General features: G+C 40.1%; 5 protein-coding genes across 5 annotated transcripts; 1 reads left to right on the top strand and 4 right to left on the bottom strand.

The window, feature by feature from the left end:
- Positions 1 to 1248: 1248 nt before the first annotated feature.
- EAE98_007587 (uncharacterized protein) lies at positions 1249 to 1929 on the bottom strand (the record flags this gene model as incomplete). Its single annotated transcript, XM_038955210.1, has 3 exons — positions 1249 to 1679; positions 1709 to 1767; positions 1790 to 1929. The coding sequence occupies 3 exons, from the start codon at positions 1927 to 1929 to the stop codon at positions 1249 to 1251; spliced, it is 630 nt and encodes a 209-aa protein (XP_038808388.1).
- A 3122-nt stretch (positions 1930 to 5051) lies between these two features.
- Positions 5052 to 6185, bottom strand: EAE98_007586 (uncharacterized protein; the record flags this gene model as incomplete). The annotated part of the gene is made up of 1 exon (XM_038955209.1): positions 5052 to 6185. One exon carries the CDS (start codon positions 6183 to 6185, stop codon positions 5052 to 5054), a length of 1134 nt encoding a protein of 377 aa, XP_038808387.1.
- Positions 6186 to 7899: 1714 nt separating this feature from the next.
- Positions 7900 to 10718, bottom strand: EAE98_007585 (uncharacterized protein; the record flags this gene model as incomplete). Its single annotated transcript, XM_038955208.1, has 6 exons — positions 7900 to 8390; positions 8438 to 8640; positions 8699 to 8818; positions 8882 to 9359; positions 9449 to 10484; positions 10560 to 10718. 6 exons carry the CDS (start codon positions 10716 to 10718, stop codon positions 7900 to 7902), a joined length of 2487 nt encoding a protein of 828 aa, XP_038808386.1.
- Positions 10719 to 11124: 406 nt separating this feature from the next.
- EAE98_007584 (uncharacterized protein) lies at positions 11125 to 15479 on the top strand. Its single transcript, XM_038955207.1, has 4 exons — positions 11125 to 11317; positions 11829 to 12641; positions 12693 to 14913; positions 15057 to 15479. Exons 2-4 carry the CDS (start codon positions 11884 to 11886, stop codon positions 15261 to 15263), a joined length of 3186 nt encoding a protein of 1061 aa, XP_038808385.1. The 5' UTR covers positions 11125 to 11317; positions 11829 to 11883; the 3' UTR covers positions 15264 to 15479.
- A 1082-nt stretch (positions 15480 to 16561) lies between these two features.
- Positions 16562 to 20491, bottom strand: EAE98_007583 (uncharacterized protein; the record flags this gene model as incomplete). The annotated part of the gene is made up of 3 exons (XM_038955206.1): positions 16562 to 16665; positions 16722 to 19734; positions 19805 to 20491. The coding sequence occupies 3 exons, from the start codon at positions 20489 to 20491 to the stop codon at positions 16562 to 16564; spliced, it is 3804 nt and encodes a 1267-aa protein (XP_038808384.1).
- Positions 20492 to 22502: the final 2011 nt, after the last annotated feature.

Raw genomic sequence — 22502 nt, 5'->3', positions numbered from 1 at the left:
TCATAATCTTCGGCAAACCAGTACCGGTACCGGTAAATTACCGACTGCTTGTTTCTCCAAGAAAACATCGTGCCTGCCAAGATCATGCTTAACTGTGATCCACCGTTTAGCTCATCTTTGTCTGGGTCCCATTGATTCTTTCGCTACTTGATTGCCCGGATTTCGAGAGCTTTCATGACTGTTAATTCCGAACAAGAGAATAGATTCTAAGTAATCTTGGCTCACTAAATAAGTATTCTACTGACAGACTCAAGGCATTATCATCGGTGTTGAATATTCACGCCATATTCTTTCTCGAACGACGTATTCCTCGGACTATGTCTAAAAATTTCTTGGGACTGCCTTCTCTCCTACGCTGGAAGATGATACGAGTAATGTCAATGCACTTTCATTTCAAGTAAAAACCTCATGAATGTGGGATTAAGAGCCAAGTATGGATAGCACTAGAAAGTCATGGATATGTAATTGTATATCGTATTGCTGTGGTTGTCAAGCTACAAAAGATCTTTGGCTAGTCGATGGAAAAGTGAATGAAAATATTCCCATCTCAGATGAACAAAAACCACAATTCTAAGAAGGTAAGAAAAGGAAAACTTTCTCTCGATACCTCTTCCCTAAGAATCACACAATCAGACGTTCCAAATCCGATTCCCAACCCTGACGACAAAAATTAACTTTGAAATTGAACAAGATGGCTCACTGGCCAATGTGATTTTGCAAAGTTCTAGCCATATCACAAATCTTCATGTTTTCAAGCCACTTAATTTCCAATTCCCATCAGTCTAGAAGGCAGAAATATTCCCTTAAGCATCTCTCCCCTTTCTATTCTCCCCCTTTTCTCTTCTCTTCCTTTCATATTCATTTTTCTTCACTTGATATTGTGCTACTACTTCCTTCAAATTCATGTCCATCGCCTTCGTCTTCATGGTTTTGCATTCAACTATGGGCATCTCAAAAGGAGCTACACCGCCGTTTGCAGCAGCTTCTTGCTGTCTTACAGTATTCATTCCAACTTCCAATGTTTGCTAAGCTTGGTCCTAGCTTGATACTACGAGGACAATATCGATTGCGGAAGAATTGTTGTTTTCGTTGTAGTGTCCTCTCGATAGTGGGATCGTATGGACTCTCACGTATGGCCAATGATACGACAGTGTTTTGTAAGTCGATAAGCGTGAGATTATCATAGACAGTCAAGGGATGGTGCCTAATGATGAGGATAACATTGGTAATACTACCACGAACTAGCATTTAGTACAACCAATCTCTAGACGCGAAGTCACGCATGGAGAAATTCCTGATATGATGAGGGAATCCATGTGTTTCTACTGAATAACTGAATACAGCAAGACATTTGACTTTCTGAAAATCAGAAGACCAGCTCACACTATTCATCTCTACTTGTGAATGTTTCGTAGTCGGACCACCATCGAGATGAAGAGTATCGATATCGAAATCAAACCATATCTGAGAAATAAATCCAACACTCCCATCAAAGACCTGCTTGTACTCTTCCAATACCACCATATATGCTTCGTAAAATACATATGCCATGTGAATGGTACTAGGTGCTTCGTCTCTAAAACCTGATTTCCCATTTTGTAGTTGGAGTAATCGACGTCCTAGATGAACGATACGTGGTCCCGGTAGATCTTCTTTCCAAACAAGGTATCTCAATTGCTCTAGCAATGGAAAAAAAAGACAAACAAACGAATATCAAGTTCTTTTCCGGTAAGATATAGCCCGAGACTCGTTTGAGAAAAGGTATTTCTATATCATGCCAAAGCAACACGCTGGACAGTATACTGAGAAAAGTACACTCGGTATCGCAATGAATACAGTACTTGGGTCAACTGAGCTTCCATATCGACCAGGTCCAGTAACCACTGAACAAAGGTCATGTGCGTAATCCATTGTTCCAAAGTAATTCATGATAGCTAAAGGACTTAGCTGTGTTGAATCTTGAGAAAAATATTTTCTGTCTGAAGGGAAGAATAGATACAAGCCGGGAGAAAATTAGAGGATAGATCTTGAAAGAGGGTATGGCTACTTAGTAATAGGCTGTAACGCTAAAGAAAAAAAAGAAAAACTCAACATCATCTCTTCGAGAAGCAATGAAGTAGAATTCTAGCTATGTGAATAACCAGCATGCTATGCGATGAGTGGATAATTGTTGCGAATTCCTAAAGTTGGTACTAAAATGGCAATTTAGGGGAACTTTGAAGGCATAGGATGTGGGAGTGTGGGTAGGGAGAAACAGCTCTATTGTCAAACTGATTTTCAAGTTGTTTCTTCCCATGAAGATTTACCGTCACAAGGAGGATAAGAGAGTCATGATTAGATGATACAATAATAAACATCAATCAAGTAGTATCATTCTACCACGCCAAAGTTTAGCCCCGCTCCCGCATACATCATGACCCCTAAAAACCAGTCAGCCAATAACGGAATATCGAGTCCACATCTTCATTCTCCTCTTTCCATCATTTGTATCTTCGCAATATAAAGTACACTGAATACCACGATTTGTCACTCTATTTTCGACAAATCCATCATAACAAAAAACCTCCACCTCTCGACAAACATCAATCATACAATCTTATATATCTCCATGTTCCTTCGACTAATCGTCTTCAGGTAAGTAACGACCTCCCAGTTTAGTCTTTTCGAGCTTGATTTAAGGTTATACATCTAGCTCTTTCTACTAAAGCAAAATTTCGAAACTCATACCTATACGTTTGCCATATCAGTCTCTTTTAAAACAAACGTGAAGAAAGAACACCGATGCATCGCCAACACAAAAAAATCACCTCGATAATCTGATGCTGCAGGTGATCAACTCCTCAATACCAAATTTCGGGGCGAGCTAGCTCGCCAGTGTTTCGGAGCGCCTAATATTTTATTATTCTTATTATTCTTATTATTCTTATTATTCTTATTATTCTTATTATTCTTATTATTCTTATTATTCTTATTATTCTTATTATTCTTATTATTCTTATTATTCTTATTATTCTTATTATTCTTATTATTCTTATTATTCTTATTATTCTTATTATTCTTATTATTCTTATTATTCTTATTCATTTATTTTTATAAGAGAAATAATAGAAATAAAAGAAATAATCTAAATAATAGAAATAAGAGAAATAATAGGAATAATAAAAAGAAGAGAAATAATAGAAATGAGAGAAATAAGAGAAATAATAGAAATTTTCTTTTATAATTTTTTCTATATTCTTATTTAGATTATTTAGATTATTTAGATTATTTAGATTATTTAGATTATTTAGATTATTTAGATTATTTAGATTATTTAGATTATTTAGATTATTTAAATCATTTAAATCATTTAAATCATTTAGATCATTTAAATCATTTAAATCATTTAAATCATTTAAATCATTTAGATCATTTAAATCATTTAAATTTTAATGTTATAAGACTTAAGAGTTTAAGAATTAACCTCTATATATATTATGTATTATTATATCAAGATTAGAATTAGAATTAGAATTAGAATTAGAATTAGAATTAGAATTAGAATTAGAATAATAATAATAATAATAATAATAAATAATAATAATAATAATAATAATAATAATAATAATAATTAATAATAATAATAATAATAATAATAATAATAATAATAATATAATAATAATAATAATAATAATAATAATAATAATAATAATAATATAATAATAATAATAATAATAATAATAATAATAATAATAATAATAATAATAATAATAATAATAATAATTAATAATAATAATAATAATAATAATAATAATAATAATAATAATAATAATAATAATAATAATAATAATAATAATAATAATAATAATAATAATAATAATAATAATAATAATAATAATAATAATAATATAATAATAATAATAATAATAATAATAATACTAATAATAATAAGCTAATAGTAAGCTTTTAGTAAGCTTTTAGTAAGCTTTTAGTAAGCTTTTAGTAAGTTATTAGTAAGTTATTAGTAAGTTATTAGTAAGTTATTAGTAAGTTATTAGTAAGTTATTAGTAAGTTATTAGTAAGTTATTAGTAAGTTATTAGTAAGTCTTTAGTATTAAAGAATTAAAGATAAACTTTATTCTTTATTTTTTCAATTTTTTATTCTTTTAATTTTTTATTAAACCTGTAATAAAAGATATAATTATATATAGATTATATGATTATATATAAATTGGATTTCTGGGTATAGAAAGTATGATATATATTACGCCATATAAAAATTCCGTAAAATCCGACGCATAAGTTTCTTTCGCTACGCTCCGAAACAAACCACTTATGTTTCAACCACAATCGTATGATCAAGTCCAAAAGCAGGATTTCCTTTCTATATATAACACGTACAAAAAAAGCATTCAGTCCGTATATCTAGAAAAGAGGAATATAAGAAGATAAAGTGATTATACATACGAGATTCTCTATATCCGAAATACTAATCTTCGAGAATAGAGCTATGACGAGATGACTTGTGTAAAGAGATGAAATTCGAAATAGCCAAGACAGAGTGTGAATGGAAAAGAAGAGTGAAAAATGGGTTTGGGATGGTGGATAATCTGTATTTTGTGTAGTAGTAATTAACATTTATGGAAGATGAAATGTGAGAGAATGAAATAGGATAGAGGATTGAAATATCATGGTACTGGTTTTCTACTTCTTGACATAGATTTTAAGTGCTGGATATAATTTCAAGTTATCAATATTGAGGAGTGATGTTTTTAATTTACTCAAAAAAGAGGTCTGTTGGCACTTGCTATTAGATCTAATAATGTTGTAGAATCTGTAAAGGGGGTTATCGTATAGGGATTAAGAGGGGAAGAGATTCAAGGAATTTTGGCGAGCTTTTCTATGAGGAGGGCGGGGCAGGCTGGAAGTCGTTCTGGACAACCTTAGAAATGGTCGGCATCGATTAAGTACCTAGTGGGCTTGATATCTTATCGACTCGGGAAGCAAAGTAAGAATCTTCGATAACTGTATCAAACTTTTAAATTCATTTGGTTAATTCGACTTTCTAAATTCATATCCTTCCATCATTCCTCCTAATCTCCGTTCCCCTCCTCCTCTCTCTCTTCTCCTCTCTCTTTCCTTCACTCCCCCTATCACCACTCCCACCCCTCCTCTTACTCCCATCCCCCGCACAATCACCCCCCTCCACCCCCTCCAACCCAAACGTAACCATAAAACTTGACCCCCTACTCACCGCCCCCAAACACACCCTATCCCTCGCCACACTAAACCCCAACTCTCCAAAACCCCCCGCCGGCCCCAACATCTCCTTCATCTCATTCAGCGCCGACGCATCAATAATCAACTTCCAATCTAATTTTCGTTCCTGAGTGCCCTTCTCTGTACTCAGACATTCGCTTCGTTGACGCGATAGCTCGATGATTTGTTCTTTTTGTTGTATGTGGTTTTCATCGGGCGATGTCGATGCGTCACCACCATTTAGCACTTGAGCATTCGATGATTGAGAAAACTCAAAATCATGACTCCAATCTACATCAAGCATGAACTTGTAAATCTCCCTCGTCCTTCTTCCCACGCTTCTCAACACTCCTCGAAAATCATAATCTCCGCGTAGCTCCCTCAAAAACGGAATTATCGTCTCCATCACCCATTGAGATACTTGTGAAAGCAACCAGGAAAATATCACTTCCAGCACGAGAAGCTTTGCAAACCTGTAAATAGAAGATTCGTCGCCGGTGCTAAAGGCCCAGTAGTGAAGGTTGTAGATTGTAGAACGCCATTCGAGATAAGTGTGTGTGGTTTCGGGGGTGGAGAGGAGGGATACGAAAGTATTTAGGAGAGATATCAAAAGGGTATTGAGGAGAGAATGAAGGAGCCAGAAGAGTGTAATGAGGAGGTATGATTCGCTGGGAGAAGGTGCTTGGGTTTCTGATGTGGTATTTTCGCAATGTGAGGAGCGTGAGGGTCGGAGGGATTTTTCACTTCGATGTCGAGATCGATTTTGAGGTTGATGTTGATACAACACTTTAAAAAGGAAATATTGAATCCCAATCATCCAAAACCAGGCAAATAAATTTTCGATTAGAAAACTCGTGAAGGCAAGATTGAGAGGTATAGATGAGATGACTTGGCTTTGGTATTCGAGATCAAGACCCTGTAGTTCCCTGAGCGAAGAGTCGTCCATCGTCGATAGAATATCTAGGTGATTGGTGGGCTCGAGATGAGATGTATTCAAATACATAGGTATGTATATAAGAATATGAGATCCCAATGCTCCAAGTAGAGTATGTTGAACGCTCAAAGAAAGACAAATGGATAAATAAATAGTTAAATCCAATCTCTGCAATGAAAAAACAAAAAATCAAAAGACAAACCGCATGATATTTCTATAAAATAAAAATACCTTTGATGTTACATTCCCTGCCATCTACCAATATAAAACTCAAACCCTTATCCACCAACCCACCCATCCATATCTACCGGTACATATAAATACATCAAAGCCAAGCCTCAATTAAACTCAACACATCCCCTTCCCCTTAACACAAAACCACGCAGCGCAGCACAGCGTAACGCACTGTTGAACGACCCCTCCAAAGCCATTCATAAATGTCACCGGCAATCAAACACGTTCAGCTCAGCCCTAACTAACGGCACGCTAGTCCAAAAACATACCTCCAATCCGTCAAATACGCTTTACGTATATCGTACACCCATTCTAATACGACGTAGGTATCGAATACGCCTGCATTGTCGTACTCCATAAGCGTCTCCATAATTCTTTACGAACAAGCGAATGATGATCTAGAGAATACGAAGACTGGCACTATTGTTGTGCACGTGGTTTGTGCTTCAGGGGTTCGATCGAAAAGTGCGAGAGCGAGATGAGAGTGCGAGGTATGCGAGATGTGTTATGCGAGCTGCGAAATGGTGCCTCGATGCGGTGGGTGAGCGAGAACGAGAGCGAGAACGAGAAGTGAGGAATGAGAATTGAGGATTGAGATGGAAGGGTATTTGTCTATCTATCTATTTTACTTATTTGAAGATTCGCTATTTTGGTACTTTGTTACTGTAGAGTCTGTTCGCTACGAGAAGTGTTGGATTCACGATATCGCAATGTTAAATAAACTTTATACGTAGGTAACCTTAACAGGAAAGTCGAGGGATGCTCCATCTATTTATCCGTATATACTACATTACTTCACCTAGAATAGTATACAACACCTCCCCCTCCGAAAAGATATCGCAAACAAAATCCCTCATCCAATATTTCCGATCCATGAGTCTTCCTCGAATTCGGCGTTCATTGCCGAGGTAAAACTTAATCACATCACATCACATCACGCGTCAAATCTTCTGCATAAAGAGGCTGAGACGGTTGACTTGTTATAACCTGTCATACCCATTTCACTTATCATACCTCTCACCCAGTCATTCAACCTCATGCATTTGAGAATTGGTGAGCCGGAATACGATAATAAAAGGCTTGGGAAGAAATTGCCTAATCAAATGTCGTACATACCCGTGGACACCACCATAAATGAAACCCACAACCCATAAGTCTTTCGAGAATCACGAACAGGAAAAGGGACATCTAATCCACCGCTTACTCACAAGTAGAGATTATCATTCAAGGGCGCAATCTTATGGTCTAGACTTATCTAGAGAAATAGAGATAGGGATACTAGGTAATTAGTCGGAATTCCATTCATACATTTTTACTCAATCTAAAAAGTTCAGGATGATAGAAATAGCGAAGTATATTGTGATCTAGCTATTCGTAGTTTTCCTTAGGCATCCAGCTCGAAACGTAGTATCGAGGGTATATACAAGCTGGCTTGGGTCCTGCTCGTCTTCCCCATCCATTTTGACTTTACCTCCAATTCAGTCCCTATTCCTCACACACGATTAACATCCGGTAATGGCTTCTCCTTAATATCCTTAATCAACGATCTCGAATTCTGATTATCCTCAAAACTCAACTCAATCAAATCTCGCACCTCATCTTTCGAAAAGTACAAGCAAAGATGACTTTCAAACCAAAGATATCTGATATCCTTCAAATTACTCTGTAGAACTTCACTCAGGAATTGCATTTTTATCCAATTCCCTGCATAAGTTCCAATTTCATTTTCTTTGAATAAAGATTCTAGAGCCTCAACTTGTTGAATTAGCGCTGCTATTCTTTCAGCGTCATCCACTCCCAAATCTGTGAGTTCAAAAATATCGGTGATAATTTTAGTAGCTACCGTGTTGACCAATGTACCAACAGCCGATGCCCAAGTTGAAGATGGAAGTATTTCTTTCCACGAGGCAGATTGTTGATTAATATGACCGATAACAGCACGAATTGCGTTCTCGCTGTCGTTGTATACAAAATTTTGAGAACCTAAGTAATGTTAACAATTGCACAAAGTAGTATCTATGTATACATACCACCAAGTAAATCGTGTAAGATTGTCCTCTGTGTATCCATCTCGTTTTTATAAGCTCTCTTTCCAAAACTTTCAAGAGGTCCAATCTCTGAATCAATATTGACGAGATTCAAAGCTCGAGGGGGTATGTCTTTTCGTAGATGCCATTCTTCCGAGAAACTTTTCAATTTATCAACCAACCATGTAGCATCGTTGTAAGCAAACCTAGATAACATCAGCGAGATGGTAATATGGAGAGTGCAACACCAAACTCAGGACTTACATATTTCCTTTCGGATCGTCGACATAGTAACATGGAGATACCGCACGATACATTGCTAAAATCAAGGTAGGAATCTTGGACAAAGCACCAGCTGCAGGTGATACAGGAAGAGAGTCGCATCTGTGCAATGTTGATGAGTGATCTGCAGGAATTTGACTTGGGTTAAAGGTGACATGTACGTACTCTGGCTGCATCAATTTGGCGCCATCTTCATAGATAGTGACAACATGGTTAAATATTGTCAAAGGAATAGAAGATGTCCAATACTTTTCTGAGAGAGTGACGTTTCGCATCTCTGCTGGATCATGTAACGTGGTAGGACTAGTAGGACTAAGAGGAGTCCTTAGGGTCCTCTGTGTGTCGGGGAGTTCATCGATAGGCGTTCCGACAGCAACTTCATTATCATCACCCCAACCCCATGCATCATCTTCATCTACTTGAAGAATATTTGGATCAGGAGCAATGGACAGTGAGCTTGCCCTTCGTTCCTCGTCAAAAGAAGCTCGGCTTCTTGTTATAGGTTGAGTTTCTTCCTCTTCGTCCTCTTCACCCCAGCCCCACTCATCTTTCACAGTCTCACCATTTGAAGTGACATGCATACCGTCTTCCCTGGTCACCATACGCATTTCCACTCGTTTAGCTTCAAGAGGTTGGCCAACGCCTAACATTAGAAGTCATTAGTATCAACACATAGAAGATAAACGTAGGACCTATATGGGGAGATGAAGAGGTGAAGTGAGGTGAACATACCAAGGGCTAAAGCATTACGAACTCGGTCCAGTGATGTTTCTCGCTTCTTAGTCAACCAAATTCTTGCGGCACTAGCAACCCATTCATGGAATCTCTCTGCTCCTGGCCATCCTAATGCTCCCAAATTATCGGCAAATTCACCTGTACGACCTAACGCCTTTTGGTAATCGACCATATCGTCTAAGGATGTTGGTACAGATGACTCTAGCCATGTTCCGATTATTATTTCAGTTAGATCAGGCATCATAGCCTTAGATAAGGCTTCGACCATTGTCTTGGGCAAGTTCTCGTCCAAAAAGCGAATGATGTCTAAGATATCCTTGAACAAAGATTTTATGCTAGTATCTGCACGATCTTCGGTAATACGCAAAGTGTTATTCTCAATACATATTTGGGAAACAGAAGGTGATAATTCCAGGCCAGTACGAGGTCGTATAATTGTTTCAGACAATTGCTCCCATAAATTTTTGCCAAACTCGTCAAGCTCTTGAAATCTCTCCAACCCAATTGCAACATCATCTAAAGATGTTGAAATACCGTCGATTTTCTTGTGGATCGTAATTGAAGCTTCTTTGGGTTGAATATATATCAATGATTTCCGGATCTCACTGAGCTGATCATTCAAAGAATCCTTCAACTCATAATATCGTGTATCCAGGAGCCGGACCGCTCTTACAGTGGTTTCCGCTGGAATATCCGCAATTTGATGACCCGCAACATCGAGTGACTTCAAAGCTTCATGTATTTCTTGTCTGTCCGCTTGTTCCACAACTTTGTCCAGGGAATCGTTCGCGCGCTTTATGGATTGTGCACATTCCAGTAAGTGTGCATTAAACTCAATCTCTTTCACTAAAAGTTCAACGTGATTTTCATGATTGCGTACATCGGTAACTCGAGATTCGTCCGCTTCTGCTTGTTGAACGACTTCATTCGCCAATTTCCTTGACTTGTCGATATCGTCCTGGAGAGCCTGGGCATGTTGTATCCATTTATCTATATCAGCAGCGGAATCCCTACTGATTTGACGAACTTCAGTCTGTATGAGACATGGTCAGTGAAAAGAATAGTGGTAGATAGTGAGTAACAAAGCTGGGAAGTTTTGGAGACACACCTCGAGAGATAATTTAGCCTCACCCAAAGCTTCTATAGCTAGTGGAAGAGCGTCATTCCCAAGCGCAGATGCAGAGACTTCCTCATCAGGAAATTCACCATTTGACGCAAAACCAATGAGAGTTTTACTAAGTTGATCAACTCCTAATGTCGATGCCATGTTGTCAAAGTCTTTGGAGATTGAATTTCAATTGCTGGCAATCTTAACGTGTCGGATATTTCAACCAGCACAGAGCCGTTATTTCTAGTAAGTTCTGAGACGACGAAGACTTGAGGATGTGAAACTCATGTAGGTACCTGGTAGTTATCTGAACATCACTATTATTTTTCCTAGAACATGGTCAATGAGATTATGACAAGGTGGAACCAGAAGCTATGGCACTATGGCATAGTCATCCGATGACTAAGAATTATGCTATCAAGCGCGCGGTTAAGCTGATGCGGTAAGGGTGGGTTATCACCCAATGATAATTATCTAGGGCGTCTATTCATTCCTTCGTTGTAAGGCTATTAACTTTATATTTTATTTATATTGTTCATCGTTCAACCTATTCATCTCTGTACCTTTTCACCAATATCTCGGCCTTCCTCTATTTTGCGAAGAAAATCATAAGTTTCAACGACATATCTAAATAAGAGGCGATACATTCATTATTTGCCTCTCTATCTAGTTGGAGGCTACTTCTCGTCTTCCCTGGCGACCTCAATTCGCCAGTTTTCCCGTTGGACCAGGCTAGGATCCCAAAATACCCAACAAAGGTACGACAATACTTGCCAAGAGTATCAGATTTCTTTCTCTAATCACATTGTTCCCCCTATTCTTTAAATCTTTTTCCAAGAGATCTTTGTCCTCTTTAGAATAGTATCTTTGTTGTTCTTTCTGTCTCAATCATTCTCATGGCGGGGTACAATTTCCCCCGCCAATTTTGGTACATGGCAATTGCTATCATTCCTTTATTTGCTGTTGTGCTTTACCAAGCGGTGGATTCGTCCTGGTATGCTTTACTGCGCTATTCCAATTGATTCTACACATCCTCTCATTCACTGTAGTCCGGCTTTGAAACTCTAGTGGTTTCCAAAGACTTTGTCATTTGTGTGGTGCAGACTATAGCTAGATTCTACAATCATTGAACCACTCCGAGGCGAAAATTTGTAGTTCTCTTTTCGTTCTTTTCTAAATACATCTCACGCCTTTTTCTTTAAACTTGACACATGACTTTTTATGGATGTTGAAATTTGTTCGATCAACCTCAATCTAACAATACTCCAGGTACTCTTCTCGCAAAGAGCTCCTCAACTTTTGGAAACCCAACTCCTTCATAAAAATGCCAAGTCAAACGAAGAAAACTTATTTCCGTACGGTGCAGAATTTCAAAACTGATTACGCCCCTACGAACATTACCCAATATGTCTCGGAACGTACTGGCATGAATGTTGTTGTGGTTGACCAGAAGGGACCTCAAGTTAATGGATATTTTGCATTGGCTACTGAAATTTTCGATGATTCTGGATCACCACATACCTTGGAGCATCTTTGCTTTATGGGATCAAAAAGCTACCGGTATAAAGGCTTACTCGATAAACTTGCCACTAGAGCTTACTCTAATACTAACGCATGGACTGCTACGGATCATACTGCCTATACATTAGAGACAGCAGGATGGGAAGGGTTTTCTCAAATCCTTCCTGTTTATCTTGAGCACTTGATCTTACCAACACTTACCGAAGAAGGCTGTTACACTGAAGTCCATCATGTTGATGGTGAAGGTAACGATGCAGGTGTTGTATATTCAGAAATGCAAGGAGTTCAAAACACTGGTTCCGATATCATGGACCTCCGTGCTAGGCAACTTCTTTATCCAGAAAACATCGGATTTCGTTATGAGACCGGTGGTTTGATGGAAAACTTGCGCATCTTAACCCCAGAGAGAATTCGTGCATTCCACAAGGAGATGTACCAACCTAAAAACCTTTGTCTCGTTTTGATTGGTGAAATCGACCAGAAGGAATTGCTTGAAATATTAGACACTTTTGAGGAAGGTATCTTGGATGATATTCCATCTCCAACTGCTCCATTCAAGAGGTAAGTGTGTTCAAGTTCGACCATCAGTAAATAACATTCTAATCCCTATAGGCCATGGGTGGATTCTGCTCAACCACCACCGCTTACTAAAACCATAGTAGAGACTGTGTACTTCCCAGAGGAAGATGAGTCAATGGGAGAAATTTGGGTTGGTATGTTTGGCCCTGATTGCAAAGATGCTGTCGAAACAGGTGCTCTTAATGTTATCCTTGCATATCTCGCTGGATCTTCTGTTTCGATTCTTGAAAATATCATGGTTGAGAAAGAAGAGCTTGCGAGTTCAATTTCATATTGGTGGGATGCGAGACCAAATTCGGTGATTTGGTTTCAACCTACTGGAGTAGAAACCGAAAAGCTTGCATTCGTAGAGAAGCGTCTGTTTGAACTTCTTAGAGAGGCCCTAGAGAAACCCCTTGATATGACATACATGAAAAATTGTCTGGAAAGAGAACGCAGACAATGCAACTTCGAAGCCGAAAGCTCTCAGCGTTTCTATGCTGAAGCCATCATCAATGACTTCCTTTTCGGTAACAGAGATGGTTCTACTTTGAAGGATTTGAAATCACACGCAGAATTCGATACACTTGATAAGTGGAGTGAGCAACAATGGAAAGATTTTTTGAAGAAATGGATCGTCGATGCACCTCACGTTTCTTTACTCGGAACTCCTTCTGAAGAGATGTCGAAGAGAATCAAGAAAGAAGAGGAGGCCAGAGTTGCAGAGCGAAAGGAAAAGTTAGGGCCAGAAGGGCTCAAAAAATTGGCCGAAAAGCTCAAGGCAGCAATTGCAAAGAATGATGCCGAAATACCTGCTTCACTTCTACAGAAGTTTTCCGTTCCTGGAACCGATTCAATCCACTTTCACAAATCAACCACCGCTAGATCTGGTTTGGCCAAGAAATTGGGCGCGCCTACCAATGAAATTCAAAAGGTCATTGATTCGCAAGCATCTGAATCTCCACTGTTCTTACAATTTGAGCATGTTCCAACAAACTTCGTTCACTTATCAATGCATTTTGGCACTTCAGAGATCCCTTTGGAGCATAGGCCACTGCTCAGTTTATTCATCGACAATTTCTTCGATACACCTATTCTTCGCGACGGAAAGACAGTAGAATTTGAGCAAGTCGTCACAGAATTAGAGCATGACACTATCAGATACGAAATGAGAGGGGGCTCTAGTCTTGGTGACGCAGAAGGTCTTATGATTCAATTCCGAGTTGAGCGAGAAAAGTACGAAACAGCCATCGAATGGATCCGCACCATGATGTTCGATAGTATTTTTGATGCTACACGTCTCAGCACTGCAGTTACCAAGATCCTCGCCGATATTCCCGACAACAAGCGCGATGGTAATGGTATGCTTTACACTGCTGATGGTATGCTTCACATGTCCAACGAATCGAGCATGAAAGCAAGGACTACTCTTGTCAAGTCAGTATACATGAAGCGTCTCAAGAAGCTTCTCAAAAAAGAACCAGAGACTGTCATCGGCTGGCTCGAATCTCTTCGCAAATCTATTTTCAAATTCAACAACATCCGGGCCCTCGTCGTTGCAGATATTAATAAGCTTCCATCCCCAGTACAAGCTTGGAACCCACTCATTTCTTCCCTCGATAACCCTACCCCCGAAACTGATATCCTTCCTATCCGCAAACAACACACACTTCTTTCCCATGATGGACAAAATCTTGGCCAAGCAGGAGCTATCATCATCCCAATGCCTACCAGCGATTCTTCCTTCCTACTAACAAATTCTCGTGGCCCAAGTTCTTACACTGATCCTCAACTCCCTGCACTCCGCGTCGCTCTATCTTTCCTACGCGCTGTCGAAGGTCCCTTGTGGACAGCTATCCGTGGAACAGGTTTGGGATATGGATCTTCATTTCATAATGATCTTGATACCGGATTTGTTCAATTCAGTGTCTATCGTTCTCCAGATGCCTTCCGCGCTTTTGCCGCTGGTAAGAAAATCCTCGAGGAATATATTTCAGGAGAGAAGAAAATGGAAGATTCAGCATTAGAAGCGGCTGTTAGTGATATAGTCGTTGAAGTTGTCAATACACAAATCACAATGGATCAAGCTGGGCAAGACAAATTTGTCAAAGGAGTTATGAAGGGATTACCTGAGAATCATAACGAGGAATTGTTGAGAAAGGTTAGGGATGTGGGAAGAGAGGAGATTAGAGAAGTTATGAGGGAAGTTTTGTTGAAGGCTTTTGAGCCGGGAATGAGTAATGTTATGGTTACTTGTGCACCGATTATGGAAGAGGTATGTTTTTTCCCTTCTCGCTTCTCGACGTACTCCCATCATTCCACATACCCCCCCCACCCCTACCTTACTCACTTGTTTCTCCTTCAACCAATCCTCAAACCATACACACAAAAATACTAACAAACATCCCCATCAAAAAGGCAATAGTAAAGAACTTCCAATCCCTAAACTTCAAAACACAAGTCCGCACCCTCGCAAGCTTCGAAGATGATTACGGCTTAGCAGCCCCAGAAGATGACGAAGATGGAGATGAAGAAGACGAGGATGAGGATATGGAAGATGAGGAATCTGGCAGTGAAGAGGATGGCGAAGAGGATGAGGAAAGTGATGTGGAGATGAAAAATTAGGGTTCTGCTTGATATGCTTGCCTCGCTTGCCTCGCTTGATTAGACAGGTAGCCGTAGTTGAAGCGTCAAATGATTCAATGGTCAATGTCATGCTTGGGGTGTGGATGGGAAATAGATATCTTAGAAAGTAAAATCGAACAGGCGGCAGGCATTTACTGTCGAGCTTGAGCTTGAGCTTAAGGTCTTTAGATATATATCGAAGAGTCTTGATTTTGCATGAGTATCATTGTTTAATCATGGTGTGTCAGTATTGGTATTATTCGTGATATCTAATGCACTTCGCACGCAACCATCATACAGATGATACTCTGGATTCTGGATTACACTTACTCCCAATCATGTAACAAAGAGTTAAGATCGCGGGACACATAACCTACCTAGGTAGTCACTAAAACCGAACTCTCTTCACTTTCCACAAAGATGGTCGGTCGATAAACCTCGAGTCAAAATAAACATAATGAATCACAATATCAAACAAACATCACATCAAAGATCTGGATTCAAAATTTTGAATTTCAATCTCAATCTCAATCTCAATTTCAATTTCAATTGAAAAAATCTCTCGATATAAAACTCCCATCTATTTTGACACCCCTCCTATCCACTTCGCCCATTTATTTATTCATCACTCATCCATTCACCCGCTCGCTCACTCGCTCACTCGCTCGTAGCCCGCTGACTTAATCACAGGCAATCACCCAAATCGGATGAACCCCCTCTCATTCTTAATTCCACCCCCATTCTCTCTCTCTGTCTCTCTCCCTCAATGACCGATGATTGCGCCTTCGCCCCTTCTAAGTTAAGGGAGCAAAAAATCTAATCTTACAATAAATACAAGAGATACCAGATCCCCATTCTGGCATCTTTCCACTCCGCTTCGCAAGTCTTTTCTCCGACTTCTCATCTCCGACCTCTGACTTATGCCCATCTTCTCATCCTTTCATTGCTATCATATCGTATCAGGTTTCCGCCATCAATTACAAACGAAGAGGAAAATGCCATTCATTATCTTTCTTCATGCGAAAAAACTTTGCGAATCAAAAGAGTCAAAGTTAAGAAAAGAAAAACAGACCAGAATTAACGCCAAACGACTCAATATGTTGAAAAGAGTACATGTTGTTTTTTGATAACCCCCAACCTTTCCCATCCCCATGATTGTATGCCGAAAGCACAGATGAATGACTCCCGTAATGATCAAGTTGAGCCAATTTATTGTATAATCACGAACCCCGGCTCTCAAAAATGCCGAATGTTGAAAAAAGTGTATGATGTTAAGGAATGAAAAGAAAGTAATTGAATTAGTTAAGAAATCCTTTACACGCCGGTGTACCACAGAGACATGGAATACGATCTGTACTACCAATCTCACGCTCGAATTTGTAATCGTAGGTGAGTTCCTCATCTAGAACGGGATGTTAGTAAAATCATTTGAAAATTTTGGGCATAATATAAACTCACTCTGTGCGATATCACGCAGCGCATAAATGACAATTCTCTTACTCTTCTCCACCGTGATGATCTTCGCAGTACAGTTGGGCATACAACTATGATTGATGAATCTTGCGATACCACCTTTCTTTGTTGCATCGATGACCGTGTTTTCATCGATTCTAAACAGATAACTACTTCCAATACCACTCTTGAGATATCTATTTTCTCTAAGATCTGCAACTTGTTGTCGAACCTTCTCACCGACATACTCAATGATCATATCATTCATCGCTATGTTCTCCATGGCATATAGACCCCAATTGTGAATAGCAGAACGAGCGAACTTGACAGGCTTCTTACGTTTCTTGAGTTGATTGAAACGCAAGACATCAGTATCACCACCAAGAGTCTTCTTCTGATCATTGAGATCGGCCACATAACGACGATTGTTGACACGGGTGGCACGACCAGATGTACGGGCAAGTAACTTCTCTGCCGCAATCTTAGCTGCCTCTGCTGCTTCTGCGACAACATCTTTACCGGCTCGTTTCGCTTGTGCTTCACGTTCCTCACGTGCCCTTTGAACTTTGATACGATGAGGAAGATAGAGAGACTTTTCGGAATTCAGGATCTTCTTCGTACCTTCAGTACGAGCACAGCCAGTCGAAGTCTCCACGTAGTATCCAGGTATAGTTGTCTCATCTTTAACAATGCCTTTGTATCCATTACGATTAAGTGACTTGATTTGCCCTTGTCTCCATGCCCAGGTAGCAGGATCGCTAAGTTTGAAATCCGTCTTGAAAATTTTGAGTGCGGGTCCAGCGTCTTCGTCATCCTTGAGGATATTTTGTAGCCCGTCAATATCAAGAATATTATCAAAGTCATCGTCGACAGTGGGATAGGGTGCATCACTAGAGATGCCCCATTTGACAGATGTTACCACGGGAGCTGTATCGACAATGTTTTCCTCGAATTCAGACTCCTCATCAACTTCTTCTGGAATAATCTCATCTTCCGTAGTACCCAGTTGTTGTCTTTTAAGAGCCTCCCTTTCTTCGAAAATCTGTTTCTTGGACTTCTTCCTCTTTGCCGATTTTGCTGCCTTCTTTCTAGCCGCCACAGCAGCCAAAGCAGCTTCTGTCTCGGATTCTGTCTTTTGGAATCCGTCAAGCTCAGAAATACCTGCCTCAGTGGGAGTTTCTGAAAGGGGCTCAATCTTCGCCACAGGCACACCAAAGAGTTCCTCGTCGGTTTTCTTCTGTCGCTTTTTCGCAGCTTCCATATGCAAATCAAGTTTTCTCTTCTTCGTTGATACGGCAGGTTCAGAGAAATTGACTTCACTTGCAGACTCCCCATCTCGAGTGTCCAATGACTGGGACCTCTCCTTCACATTTCGGCTCATGGAATCCGTATCATCATCAGAAGCTTCATCGTCAGTACCCACACGACTTCTCGGGTGTGACTCAACCTCTTCAGTACCTCTTGTCCTGGAACGAGCTTCATTGTCATCATCGGAATCTTCATCCTCCCTACCAATGAGGAAATGCATGGGTCGGACGTAAGCTTTCCGGGTGGGCCTGGCGAAGGGATCAGTAAATCCAACGTTGCGATTCTTTTCCGCCTTCGCCCTTTTTCGAATCCTAGGTAGAGCAGTAACATTAACCTTCCCTGCAGTTAGGGAATTGCGGTCCTCAATCCGTGAGTTGGGTGTAGCAATAGCGTTACTATTATCCTGATCTTCCTCGTCGTCGATGAAGGACGTCTTGGCATTAGGATCATGGATATTCAACTTGCGTCGTTTTGCTACATGATTAGTTGGATCCATAAAATTTCGCAGACAAGGATTTGCTATCCGCTCCTTCACCTTGTCCATTAAATGTGTCATTAACTCTCGTTTGATGACTTCAATAGCTTCGCGTGCAGGATCGAAGTTCTTTGCCCGTTCTCGCTTCTCGTCCTCAAGATCAGCCTCTTCTTCCTTCCTGATCTCCTCAATCTCCTTCCTCCTTTTCTGCTCAGTCAAGCGCGGGTCAGGACTTCGAGTGCGACGGTGATGACCTCTTTCGGATGCGCGATCGCGATGTTCATGTCGTCGACCTCCAGTGCCCCATAAGTATAACTTCATAATCATTTCATATGAGAACAGCGCAGTGCCATTGCAAGAATTGTAACACCTGTCTGCCTCAAATCTCCCCTCGTCACTAAGCGCAAAGACCACATAATAACCTGTTCTATCAACTCTCACGTCCTCCAGGAAATGGTTCTTAAGCCGCTTTTTCAGATGGAGGATTGTCGCTGGAATAACAGGAACATAATCTTTCGAAATAAAAATATAGGGCTCATCCTCGAGTTGTTGCGCAATTGGTTCATCCTCGATCAATGTCTGCTGGCGCGGTTTCGTAGGAATCGCAGCTTGTACTATGCTGCCTGGTCTAAACTGTGGCCTGCCAGAGAGGGCAGCAGGTCCTTTGGGGGCACTTGGCGGGGGTCCTGAGGATTTGACAACTTCAGGCTTAGGGGGAGGTGGTGGCTCCTTGGGCGGTAAAGGTAAAGGTTCGGGTTTCGACTTTTCCAAAGCATTCTCAAGCATGCGAGTACTGCGTTTTCCCTGCGGATCGAATTGAACCTTGATTCTCGGTCCCAGCCCTACCACACTGCTACCTCTCATGACGGCTTTCTTGGCAGCCTCTGCCGCTGTCAAAATTGTACCATCCTTCCTTTTAGTATCTCGATATCGAAATGTGCCAAAGCCCAAACAACTTCCTGTCTCTGGATGTAGTTTATTACTGCTCTCTGCGATTTGTCCATAATGAGTAAAAACATTAGTGACCTTCATAAAATTTATTAATGGATCATATCCAGTAACAACAATTTCCGTTGGTGGGCCAGGTCCATAATGAGTTTTGGGATTATATTTGTACTTTGGCAGCATAAACGGCGAATGGTTGAGTCGCGATAACGCATTATGATAATCGGTATTGATATACGACAATCTGCTTCCTTTCGCTAACCGCGGATCCGCTGGGGGAGCGTCATCTTTCTGAAAAGCTATTAGCCAGACGTTCTCACACGCAAAAGATGACACCCCCCGCAGCAGATTGTATACGTACCAAACCAAACTCCTTATAATGTGGGCGGCGATTATGTTTCTCTTTCGTCGAATGTATATGAGGATCGTGGAAGGGATCATATGTGCATTTTTTCCCCTTTACGCCTCGTGCTGGGTCTCGAGCGAGGACTCGTGGCTCGGTGGAAGTATGCTCTGCCGGGGCAGAATTGGGTATAGCAACGGCATGCCGAGATTTTGTATTATCAAGAGCGGCGCGAGTTGTAGCGGTGACAGGCATATCAGCCTTGGCATTGCCAGGACTTGCAACACCATTGGGTGATGAGTCGGCATTTGTCAATGGTGTTAAATCGTTGATATTTCGAGAGCCAGCAGATGCTTGCATGCTGTTGTAAAGCTGATTGTTGACACTGAAAAGGGATGATCCAGAGCTTGAATGTGAGCTGGCTGAGCCTACACCATTCAAAATATCGCCTTGTACAGATTCGTTATCTTCTGTCGTCAGGGTAGGAGGATCCGCAATTGGAATTGATATATCTTCTGAAAGACGTGTAATAGAAGCATTGTCAGTTAAGGCTTTCGCATTAATTTGGGTATCAGTGACAGAAAGGGTGGTAGGCGAATCTGCCTGCTGTGCCTTTGACTTTTCCCTCTCCTTTGCTTTGTCTTTCGCAGCTCGAGGAGCCGATGGAAAGAATTGTGCGAAACTCGCCCCAGATGCGCGAGACATCGTGTGACTGTATTAATCTACCTCTCCTTCCTTCTGCCAACCACCATCTCTTTGTAAAAGATCAATGTGCGACTGCATGCATTAAAAGGGTTAATGGCAGATGGCCAATACGCGCAAAAAGCGGTTGGTAATGACGCGATTCAATTCCCTCGGAACAGATTTGACCAAGTATTGCCGATACTTATATGATGATAAAAGTATAGAATATCTCGTCGATATCGATGTGCGAATATTGGCAGATCAAAATTAAGTGTTGTGCGACAGATATGAGATCTATCTTTTGACGCTGGGGGTTGGTAATTTCGTGAATATGTATAGTTGAAGTTGATGGAATGGAGGATTTGATGAGTTGAGGTTTCGATACTATCAATTTCTCGCTTTCCCAATAGGTTAGATTCTAGAAAATAGTGGCGCTTGACTCAATTAGGAGATTACATAAGATTTCAAGGAGATGGCAGGTCAACGTGAGGGATAACTTTGATATGATGTGCTAATAAGTAGCCAACAACCTATACAGTCAGACAGATTTATATAAAACTTTGTTAAGTTTTAAATAGCGTTTAATGAATTCCTATTATTCTATTCTATACAGTCCATTACTTGGAATTTTACTATCAATACCTTTATGTTACTATTCACCCTGGCAAATGTGTTGGCGTTGACTGTACGGCTACTCTATTCGCTTGAAAGACACAACAATGAGTCCGTTTTCAGTACAAAAAGTACTACCTAGGTAGGTAAAGAGAGGTATGAAGGCTATGGCTGAAAGGGACATAGCTACTATATTAGTATTCGAGCAACGTACAACTCCGTATACCATGATTAAACAGCTTGTTGAATTCGAAATTCGGTAATGTCTAACGTTATGGAAATATCTCATATAATATATACATACACCTCTCAGATATTCCCAAGGATCCCGTTCTAAATAGTCGGCCTCCATGGCAATGGCCCTCGGAGAGCCAGCGGAGCGTCATTTCTCTACTTAACCATCAATATCACAATTCACCTACTTTGTAATCTTACAATAATCAAAGAGCCAGCGAAGCCTCATCCAATCACTCACTGACAATTCCAACAGCCCCCAAACTCCAGGAAATCCTCATCTCCTTCTGACACGTATCAGATTCGAGAAGATCTATATATCTTGGTGGTGTGGTCTGTTAAATAGATGACACAACACGAACCCCTTATTACTTTTCGTTACATTTCTTTACCCCCTCGTTACACAATTGCACGTGCTTCTTCTCCAGTGGAAGATTGTACCACATTTAGGTAGTATGTATGATGAGGACTGTCAATGTGTGTTACATTTTTATCCTTGATTCAAGCTTCTACCGTTAAAATTGAAAAATGATGTTAAATGAAAGTCATAGCAAACCCAAGTACTCGTAATGCAATGAGTAGTATCATGCAATCTCCAAGCTCACTCGCTCATGCAACATCTTTCATCACATATCATTACACTTCAATACAGAATACGGAATCTGCCCAAGATTTTGATAGGTAGATAGATATATATGCAGTGCCTATTCCACTGTATCATCACGTAGTTGTTGTTCCACGAAATGTTAGCCGACCGATGCTATGTAAGGTTTTTGAGGCGGAGGAAAACAATGAGAAACACATTTCATCATGTCATACTTATCGCCATGTCAAATCGAACCTTATTGTATTCCATAGGTAGAAGTGAGCCATTCACAATCACAATGACATAAAAAGGCACACAGTGATTGAAAAGTCATATACAAGTCCTAATTACTACTCTCTAACTTATAGCTTAAAGAATAACTTCCCCAATGTATCATATCATACAAATATAGTAATCGCACCGCATCGCACCCAATAACATAAGAGAAAAATATTGTATACCATGCAACACCTAGGTAAAGGTATACAAGTTGTGGTATCTTGTCCATCCGTACTCCATTTTCACACCTTTCATAACACCATAGTCATCATAATACAACCAAAACCAAAACCGGTCTTTCCAAAACAAATGAAAATAACC

Source organism: Botrytis deweyae (assembly GCF_014898535.1).
Source record: "Botrytis deweyae strain B1 chromosome Unknown BDEW_018, whole genome shotgun sequence".
NCBI lineage: Eukaryota > Fungi > Ascomycota > Leotiomycetes > Helotiales > Sclerotiniaceae > Botrytis > Botrytis deweyae.
Note: the sequence above shows the minus strand (reverse complement) of the source record. Positions and strands in the feature narration are given on the sequence as shown.

Excerpts from the sequence above, each read along its gene's own strand:
- EAE98_007584 (XM_038955207.1), top strand. The coding sequence starts at position 11,884 with ATGCCAAGTCAAACGAAGAAAACTTATTTCCGTACGGTGCAGAATTTC. Across the intron at positions 12,642-12,692 it reads CCAACTGCTCCATTCAAGAG|GCCATGGGTGGATTCTGCTC; the intron begins GTAAGTGTGTTC and ends TAATCCCTATAG. Across the intron at positions 14,914-15,056 it reads GTGCACCGATTATGGAAGAG|GCAATAGTAAAGAACTTCCA; the intron begins GTATGTTTTTTC and ends CCCATCAAAAAG.